The sequence below is a fragment of the Thalassophryne amazonica genome, unplaced genomic scaffold (assembly GCF_902500255.1).
Source record: "Thalassophryne amazonica unplaced genomic scaffold, fThaAma1.1, whole genome shotgun sequence".
NCBI classification, from domain to species: Eukaryota; Metazoa; Chordata; class Actinopteri; order Batrachoidiformes; family Batrachoididae; genus Thalassophryne; species Thalassophryne amazonica.
Window position 1 is genome coordinate 88,017 of NW_022986279.1, and position 10,010 is coordinate 98,026.

Sequence of the window (10,010 nt, forward strand, 5' to 3'; positions counted from 1 at the left end):
AGTCTGTTGTCTAATTAGTGAGCATCCATACCTTAATCTAGGACACCAGAGTCTTGATCCCCTTGACAGCACCCAAAACTGAATTGTGGTGACGGCCACAAACACACAACCATCCACACACAGAGACCCAGATCACAGCTAAATATCTGATCACTTCTGTGGCTGGTGTGTTGGGCCAAGACAAAAGTACAGAACCTTAAGATATGACGTGGACCACTCCGGCACGTCAGGAGCCATACGGCCGACTGCAGGGGGGCCAAGGAGCTGCTGCAGTCAAACCCAAAGCATGGAGACGGACCACCAAGTCAAATGAGGGCAGGGGTTCGGCCCCAAGACAACAGGTGGGACCCAATCCTCCAGTCCAGGAAGCACACGAGGTTCCCCCAACACCCAAGACTCCCCAGCACAGCCATTATTAATTGCATATTAATTGATGCGTTTGTATTATGAGGTATTTTTTTCATTGTTGATCATGTCCAGCTCTGCTGCAACACGCGATTCGATCTGATCTCCATCCGACCAAGTGTGTCCGCATTCTCTCGTCAGGGTTTGATCCCCGTGTGAGTCTCTCCTGTGGACTCCACATTGTGTTCACATCTCTCATCCTCTATCTCTGTTATTTCCATGTTGTTCCACTGTGGTACAAGGTCCTTATCACTCAAAAAACTGATGCATGATGAGGTCAGTTCGATTATGATGAGAATTTCCATCTAATAAATATATGTAGCCCCAACTCAAATAAAGTGCTTCCAAGTCCATTTAATTTAGTTTAGTTGGGACGACATATTTATTAGCAGGGTTGGGTAGGATTACTTTGAAAGAATACATGTGGCTTACATGTATGTATGTACATACATTTGGATTTCTTGTAATCTGATTACTTTTGGATTACATTTCAAAGTAATCCTACCCAACCTTGTTTATTAGAAATCCTGCGTGTAATTGAATTGAGTTCATCCAATGAGTCATTAGTTTGAGTGATGCACTCAAACTAATGACTCATTGGATTGGATTCCATCTTAATAAATATATGTAGTCCCAACTAAATTAAATTACATTATCTTGCATGGATATGTTTTACTGGAGTTGGGGCTCAATATATTTATTAGATGGAAATCCTGCCCATAACTGAACTGAGTTCATCCAAAGATCCATATTTTTGGAGTGTAGTACCTTTAAAGAATGTGGTTTTCCTGGAGTTTGTGGCTCCACCGGGTGATTTGACAACCACATTATTACCGTCCTCACTGATTACAGTCTTCTGCTCTGAAAAAATGAAGCCGTCCAGTTTCCTGGTTTGGAGATTTGTGGTTTGATCTGGTTTAATCATTCTTGTAAACTGATTTATTTGATGACACTGAATGTTTACAATTTTATAATAATGCTGATTATGTTTTAATTGACAGACTAATAAGCCTGTTCTCAGCAAAGTTAAGACGTCTGACCCCAAGAAAAGAAAAGCTGAATTTTTGTCAATACAGTAAGTTCAGAGTCTCAGGTGGATAATTATTTATCATGAATGTGATTTGTGTCTGATCAATGTTGTAATTCTTTGTTTGGTCATTCTGTAGTGTGCATCCTAATGGAGAAGCCCTGGTGCCTCCGGTGCACATCAAGATGCCCAAATATGCAACGAAGAGGTTAGAAGACGTGGTCGCCATGGTGGCGAAGAAAGTGCACCTTCGTGCTGGAGTGAGAAGGTACTGTAGAACATCTGCACCTCGGTCACGTGTGAGTCAAACACAGCTGATGGACTCAACACGTCTAAACCTGTTGTCCAAATGTTGATACTTTTGTGGGGCAGAATTGCATTAAATTGCATGTCACAAACAGGAAACACAAACCAGCGTTGGTCTGTTGCTCATTAATGGAGCTGAATCTGAATCAATAGTTTTCAGTCCTTGCAAACTGCAGTAGGAATTGGAACTGACTGTGCTGAAGTGAGTGAAACTGAAGGGGCTTCTTTGAATTCTCAGACTTTACACTCTGGATGGTCGTCCCATTGAAGATCCAAAGGACCTCAAGAGCCACGAACATTATGTTGCAGTGGGCAGGGGAGGATTTAAACCCGTCCAATACCACCCAGAAGAACCAGCAACCTGCAAGGAGAAAAGCAACGGACGGTATGAGGCAAAAAAGAGAATAAAATATATTTGATTTGATTTCTCACATGGTTGATTTATTAATCTTGGTGTTAAATTTTCTCCCTGCAGTGAAGCCGCCTCACCTGCTGTTGGAACAGCGCCTCGTGCACAAGACGTGGTGAGTTCACTTTCACACTTTGGTCAATTTACTGAAGCACGATAAAGGTGCCCCGCCCATTTCTAGGTGTATTAAATACATATTTTAAATACAGTGTAAACTTCCAGAAATATGACTAAGGACATAAACATTAATCTGTGGTCATTTCATCCTCAATTATGCAGCATGAAGATGCACGAGATGTGAAGATCAGAGACGAGGGAGAGCTGAAAAAGATCGACGTTCAGGAGGAACCTCCAAAAAGAAGGAACACTTTTGTAGTTCCCCCCTCAGCAGTGGGTAAGCAGTGCAGCTCTTCAGAAGAAACCTGTTGGCTTTTGTGGAGTGAGACACGTGTGCACAAACATGATGGACCATCTGTGTCTGTCAAACTGTCGACTGGAGACAGAAGAAGTGTCCAACCTGTTGTTTAAAATTTCTAGTACCCTGGTTCCAAACCTGTGGTTTGAGCCCCCAAAGGGGTTCCCAAAAATCAGAGGTCCTCTAAGCTTTCAAACTGTAACTCGTCCAATATCCTAATTCAGTCCTCAAAAAGGACGTGAGACGAATCACATGAGAAAATCTGTATGTTTATGTTAACTTCTGAGTGTGAGTCCCTGAGAGGTCTGTGTGTCCAACAGCATGGACTTGGACATTATTCCACCATCCCATTTCATTGATTTGTTGATATTAGACCAGACTTTCTCAAACGTCGGACCCCGGGACCCGCTTTAAAAATGGACAATCTTATGCAGCCCACTCGAACCTTTGCACACGATTTCAGTTGCCATCTGAGACTAAGATGACATATTTCCAAATATACAAACATAAAGAGACCTCCGTCCTTCAGCATTTTTGGGGACAGTGTGATTCATTTGACTTGTTCTTGTTAATGTCCATTCAGTGCCACTTTTCCTTTGACGTTTCAGTTTTTGATGAACAATAATTGAAGGTTTTATTCCAGTATTATTAGAAAATTATTGTAAATTGATATTTCATCTTAAAAATACAACACAATTGTTTCACAGGAGTTCCCATGAAAGAATACAGTGACAATTAATTATCACCATTTCTGTATTATTGGTGCATTTTCCCTTCAGTCAAATCTTCTCTGTCAGACTTTTACCTTTACAGTAGAGTATTTGTAGACTGTTATTTCCACATTTCCTTCACTAAAGGAGCTGACGACTTGTAGAACTGTGTATGTGGGATCTGAACCTGTGTTATTCTCATCATAATAACGTTGTTTTTTCCATCTACAGAGAAGATCAGAGCTAAACCCATCATCATCTCCAGGCAGGACAGAAGAGAGAAACAAGAAGATTCCCCTGAAAAAGACACGCCCACCGAGATCACACAGCCAGGTGAGCTGATTGGTCAAACTTGAATTACAACAAGGAACTATGACTGACACCCCCCCATTATGTAATAACAGTCTCTTAGGTCTATGTGAAGTGTTTTCAGCAGGTCCGTCCTCATGCACCATGTAGACATCATCACAATAAAGTGGTGATGTCCAAACACTGGTCCTGGAGAACTCCTGTCCTGCTCTGTCCACATCTGATTGTCTAAATCAGGTGTCTGCTCCTCTTGGCTGTTTCAGAACACCTGAACTTTACTTTTAACACAGTATTTGTAGATTATTTCCACGTTTCCTTCACTAAAGGAGCTGAAGACTTGTAGAACTGTGTATGTGGGATCTGAACCTGTGTTATTCTCATCATAATAAGTTTGTTTTTTCCATCTACAGAGAAGATCAGAGCTAAAACCATCACTGTCTCCAGGCAGGACAGAAGAGAGAAACAAGTAGATTCCCCTGAAAAAGACACGCCCACTGAGATCAGAAAACCAGGTGAGCTGATTGGTCAAACTAAATCAGATCAGGTCTAAATCAGATATCTGCAGCTCTTGATTGGTTGAGAACAGCTGACTGAGTTGATTAGCTGTGGGTAAAGCATGTAAAGAAGAAAATATACAGAGTGGGGGCGCTGTAGGCGCAGTGTTGTCAGGAAGACCCTGCAGGGTCATTCTGTCCCAAATCACCCAAAGGGTCACCCCACAAGACTCCCCTGAAAAAAAAAAAATCACAGGGGCTCCTCCACCAAACGCATGAAGAAATTCAAATAATATCTTTGTATCTGGAATAGTTTTGAACCAACAGCACTTTGAAATTTTCACAAATTTAATGTAACTTGACAAATGAACTTTTTAGTCTATCGTCTGACTTTAGTAACTTATTTAAATTGATACGTACTGACTGGAAACTTTGGGACTATGGCTCTTTTATGTACAAAATTCCAAAATGAACTTTCCTTCCTACAAGGCTCTGAAAATGCCGTCAATTCCTCAGTCTATTTGTCCCTCAGTGAATTTGTCCCTCAGTCTATTTGTCCTTCAATCTATTTGTCCCTCAGTCTGTTCGTCCCCTAGTCTAATCGTTCCACAGTCTATTCGTCACTCAGTCTATTCGTCCTTCAGTCTATTTGTCCCTCACTCCGTTTGTCACTCAGTGTAATCGTTCCACAGTCTATTTGTCCTTCAGTCTGTTTTTCCCTCAGTCTGTTCATCCCCTAGTCTAATCATTCCTCAGTCTATTCGTCTCTCAGTCTGTTCGTCCCTCAGTGAATTTGTCCCTCACTCTGTTTGTCCCTCAGTGTAATCGTTCCACAGTCTATTCGTCCCTCAGTCTATTTGTCCTTCAGTGTATTTGTCCCTCAGGGAATTTGTCCCTCAGTCTGTTTGTCCCTCAGTGTAATCGTTCCACAGTCTATCTGTCCCTCAGTCTATTTGTCCCTCAGTCGATTCATCCTTCAGTCTATTTGTCCCTCAGTCTATTTGCCCTTGAGTCTGTTCGTCCCTCAGCGAATTTGTCCCTCAGTCCGTTTGTCCCTCAGTGTAATCGTTCCACAGTCTATTCGTCCCTCAGTCTATTCGTCCTTCAGTCTATTTGTCCCTTAGTCCGTTTGTCACTCAGTGTAATCGTTCCACAGTCTATTTGTCCCTCAGTCTATTCGTCCTTCAGTCTATTTGTCCCTCAGTGATTTTGTCCCTCAGTCTGTTTGTCCCTCAGTGTAATCGTTCCACAGTCTATTTGTCCCTCAGTCTATTCGTCCTTCAGTCTATTTGTCCCTCAGTCTGTTTGTCCCTCAGTGTAATCGTTCCACAGTCTATTTGTCCCTCAGTCTATTTGTCCTTCAGTCTGTTTGTCCCTCAGTGAATTTGTTCCTCAGTCTGTTTGTCCCTCAGTGTAATCATTCCACAGTCTATTCGTCCCTCAGTCTATTCGTCCTTCAGTCTATTTGTCCCTCAGTGAATTTGTCCCTCAGTCTATTTGTCCCTCAGTCTATTTGTCCTTCAGTCTGTTCGTCCCTCAGTGAATTCGTTCCACAGTCTATTTGTCCTTCAGTCTATTTGTCCCTTAGTCTATTCGTCCCTCAGTCTATTTGTCCTTCAGTCTATTTGTCCCTTAGTCTATTCGTCCCTCAGTCTATTTCTCCCTCAGTCTATTTGTCCCTCAGTCTGTTTGTCCCTCAGTGTAATCGTTCCACAGTCTATTTGTCCCTCAGGCTATTCGTCCTTCAGTCTATTTGTCCCTCAGTGAATTTGTCCCTCAGTCTGTTTGTCCCTCAGTGTAATTGTTCCACAGTCTATTTGTCCCTCAGTCTATTTGTCCTTCAGTCTGTTTGTCCCTCATTGAATTTGTTCCTCAGTCTGTTTGTCCCTCAGTGTAATCGTTCCACAGTCTATTCGTCCCTCAGTCTATTCGTCCTTCAGTCTATTTGTCCCTCAGTGAATTTGTCCCTCAGTCTGTTCGTCCCCTAGTCTAATCATTCCACAGTCTATTCGTCCCGCAGTCTATTCGTCCTTCAGTCTATTTGTCCCTCAGTCCGTTTGTCACTCAGTGTAATCGTTCCACAGTCTATTTGTCCTTCAGTCTGTTTTTCCCTCAGTCTGTTCGTCCCCTAGTCTAATCTTGTCCTTCAGTCTGTTTGTCCCTCAGTGAATTTGTTCCACAGTCTATTTGTCCTTCAGTCTATTTGTCCCTTAATCTATTCGTCCCTCAGTCTATTTGTCCTTCAGTCTATTTGTCCCTTAGTCTATTCGTCCCTCAGTCTATTTCTCCCTCAGTCTATTTGTCCCTCAGTGTAATCGTTCCACAGTCTATTTGTCCCTCAGTCTATTCGTCCTTCAGTCTATTTGTCCCTCAGTCTGTTTGTCCCTCAGTGTAATCATTCCACAGTCTATTTGTCCCTCAGTCTATTCGTCCTTCAGTCTATTTGTCCCTCAGTGAATTTGTCCTCAGTCTGTTTGTCCCTCAGTGTAATCGTTCCACAGTCTATTTGTCCCTCAGTCTATTTGTCCTTCAGTCTGTTCGTCCCTCAGTGAATTTGTCCCTCAGTCCGTTTGTCCCTCAGTGTAATCGTTCCACAGTCTATTCGTCCTTCAGTCTATTTGTCCCTCAGTCTGTTCGTCCCCTAGTCTAATCGTTCCACAGTCTATTCGTCCCTCAGTCTATTCGTCCTTCAGTCTATTTGTCCCTCAGTCTGTTTGTCCCTCAGTGTAATCGTTCCTCAGTCTATTCGTCCCATCTTCAAGTGGTTTTTGCTCCGTGTTTCAGTGTAACCATTATAGATCAGACACATGTCTGTGATTGATCATTGCAGATTTCAAGAGAAGTTGAAGTTGTCAACTAACTTAAAGAAAAACAATTTATAAAAAAATGTAGCTGATGTTAGTGTTAAGGTCTTGGGGGGGGGGGGGGGTTAGTCAACGATTAATATTTGTATAATTTTCAGTGATAGTTCATAAATGGCTCACTGGTGTCTTAGAAGGTGAAAATGAAGGTGAAAACAGGTTGGTAAATGCATTTTGTCTTCTCTGACATTGAAAGCCGTGTGTTTGTATTAAACACATTTATTTCTGTTTAGACTTTTTTGTGATTTGAAGCCTTTCTAGATTTATTTATTTATTTTTGTCATGTGCATAAACACTAAAGCTGGGAGATTTTCCATGAGTTTCGATGCCAAATGTGGTCTAACGAAGGTGTTTCTAATTGGAACAGTTGCGTACGTTGAGACGAGTCTGCTGGGTAAAGGAGGCTTTGGCCGCGTCTACGCCGGCTATGTAAATGACATGAAGGTCAGTCTGAAATCAACACATACGACCTTTTTTATTTGTCAGTCGGGTCATGAGTCATGAAAAGTGCTAACCAAAGGACTTGGGTCATGATCTTCTAGGTGGCCATCAAACACATCCCTTTGGACCTTGTGCGGTGGGTTCCAGTGGTAAGTTTCTTGGTCTGAATCCCCCGTTTCCAAATAGCTGTTATTTGCACACAGGTTTTATTCTGACTCTGTTTTGTGTTTTTAGGTGACAGATGGTAAAACTAAATATGCTCCCCTGGAGGCCATGCTCATGGAAGCAGCCACAGCTGATTGTCCTGTTTGGGACTCTGTTGCTGTCTTGCTGCTGGACTGGCAAGTCAAAGACAATGAGCTGATCTTGATGATGGAGAGACCGTATCCCTGCTGTGACCTCGTCGACTATGTTTCCCAGAAGAAAGTCATTCTGGAGAAAGAGGCCAAAGTAAGCAGCTTAATGTCATTTCAGTCTAACGACACTGTAAAAGTGCTGAAAGGTTTTAAACACAGCAACATTTGAAAATAGCGCCACCTATGGGTGAAAACACATCTAGTCAGATCATTCTGACGTAACATGAAACAGAGTAAAGAAAATACACACACACACACACACACACACACACACACACACTGGTTGTTGTGTTGTTGTTGTCTTGCTGATGTCATCAGTCTCCTGTTGCTGTCTTTCAGTACATCATGCACCAGTTGGTCCTTGCAGCCGTGATCCTCCATGCACAGGGTGTCTTTCATCGGGACATCAAGGTAGAAAATATCCTGATTGAGACGACACGTGAACGAGTGAGAATTATCGATTTTGGTTGTGGCACACATGCAAAGGAGGGATGGTACAAAGATTTTACAGGTATACTGTTTGGCTCGTGCTCCTAATCTCTGGATTGGCACCTTTTATACCTTCTGTCTGTCTAATCTGTCTGCTCTTTATTGCAGGTACGTGGGACATTTGCCCTCCTGAATGTCAACTACAGCAGCAGTACAGGGCCATTCCTTTCACCGTGTGGCAGCTGGGGGTGGTGTTGTACGAACTCCTGGGAAGTGACAACTTTGACACCAAACGGTTCCTGGAAAACAAACTGAATATGAATTTGAAAGCATCTAAAGGTAAGACGCCCCAAAAACTGTGGAGCTTTTCTTCTCACTCCAGAGCAGTTCCACGCTGGTTTACTCTTGATAAGTGGTGAACCTGCTCAGGACGTCTAAAGTCCTTATTATGACAGCGCCCCACAGATAAACGTATTATTATTATTATGATTATTATTATTCTCTCACTCTAATCCAGACTGTGGGGTTTTCATCCATTTTTTCTCTGTCTACAACACAACTTGATTTTATTTTTTGTTTATGGTTTTGGATAAATGTATCAGGTTCCAACATTTATCTTTGCTCTTGTGATTTTTCTCAGACTGCCAGGATTTCATGGACAAATGTCTTTGCATCCGTCCGGAGGAGCGACCTGACTTTGAGCAGCTGTTGGCTCACCCCTGGCTCCAGTGACGCGCCGCAGCACGTCTTCATCACTGCTACATGCACCTCTTTTCTGCAGTGTTTTCCAAATTGTATTTATTTATTTTTGGGCATAACCTGGTGCCTATTTTTATTCTTCTGCATTTTGGTCGACTGCCATCGTTTTGTGCTTCTGAAATAAAGTTTGAGTTGATATAGTGACCACTGTTAGCAGACTATGTCCTTTGGATTCGGGCTGATACAGATACGATGGGTGTGATACATAAACAGACATGTGATGAGGTCTACTTACACCAATCTCATAAGCAGCATGTAGAGGCAGGCTGCCCTTGAGCAATGCTTTAGAATTTTTCTCAGTTGCTAAAACACTGTAAACCCTGTTGTCTGAACCAAATGCTCAGTTGCCTAAACCCACTGATTGAATCAGTCACTCTTTTGGCAAAACCATCAGCACTTTTCACCTGTTTAGACACAACTTGCCAACACATTTTCATTGTGATGCCCCGTGTTGCATAATGATGAGCACAGGTGGCAAAGGTCAAACACAGTTACAGTTTTTCAGTGTTGCTAAAACACTAAACCCTCTTCCCTGAATCAAATTCTCAAATGCCTGAACACATTTACTGAATGAATGTCTCCTTTGGCAAAACTCTTGGTAGGTGCATTTTGCAAAACTCATTCACTCTTTTTGCAAAACACTAAAGACATTCTCATACAATAAAGCACATTGTGCGTTTTGATGCACCTCTTATTTAAATTGTCAACCAAACCAGGCTGAAGATAAACACAATAAGCACAACTGACACCAGGGGCCTGTACTATGAAGTGGGGTTAACTTACTCAGATGTAACCCAGGGTCAATGTCGGGTTTAGAATACTGTACCTTTGATAAGAGGAAGAGACAACCAGGCAATAAAACAAGTGAGAGATAGAATTCAATTTAAGCTCGCGAGGAGTGCAGTCAGGCTGTACACCAAAGCTACACTAAAGTCTGGCCTGCGCTCCCACTCTTTTTATTTAGGACTTCCCTACATACATGGGCGGTACAGCTCCTGAGGGGAAGAGTGATAGCGCGTGAGCTGTTGCCGCAGAACTGCTGATTGCACAATACATTCAGGATGTTCAGAACCTTTTTAATCTTGGGCT

General features: G+C 42.4%; 1 protein-coding gene across 1 annotated transcript; it reads left to right on the plus strand.

Annotated features, from left to right (window-relative positions):
- The first annotated feature begins 7,251 nt into the window (after window positions 1-7,251).
- Window positions 7,252-8,917, plus strand: LOC117505958 (serine/threonine-protein kinase pim-2-like). Its single transcript, XM_034165497.1, has 6 exons — window positions 7,252-7,380; window positions 7,479-7,526; window positions 7,612-7,827; window positions 8,073-8,244; window positions 8,331-8,501; window positions 8,803-8,917. Exons 1-6 carry the CDS (start codon window positions 7,252-7,254, stop codon window positions 8,892-8,894), a joined length of 828 nt encoding a protein of 275 aa, XP_034021388.1. The 3' UTR covers window positions 8,895-8,917.
- Window positions 8,918-10,010: the final 1,093 nt, after the last annotated feature.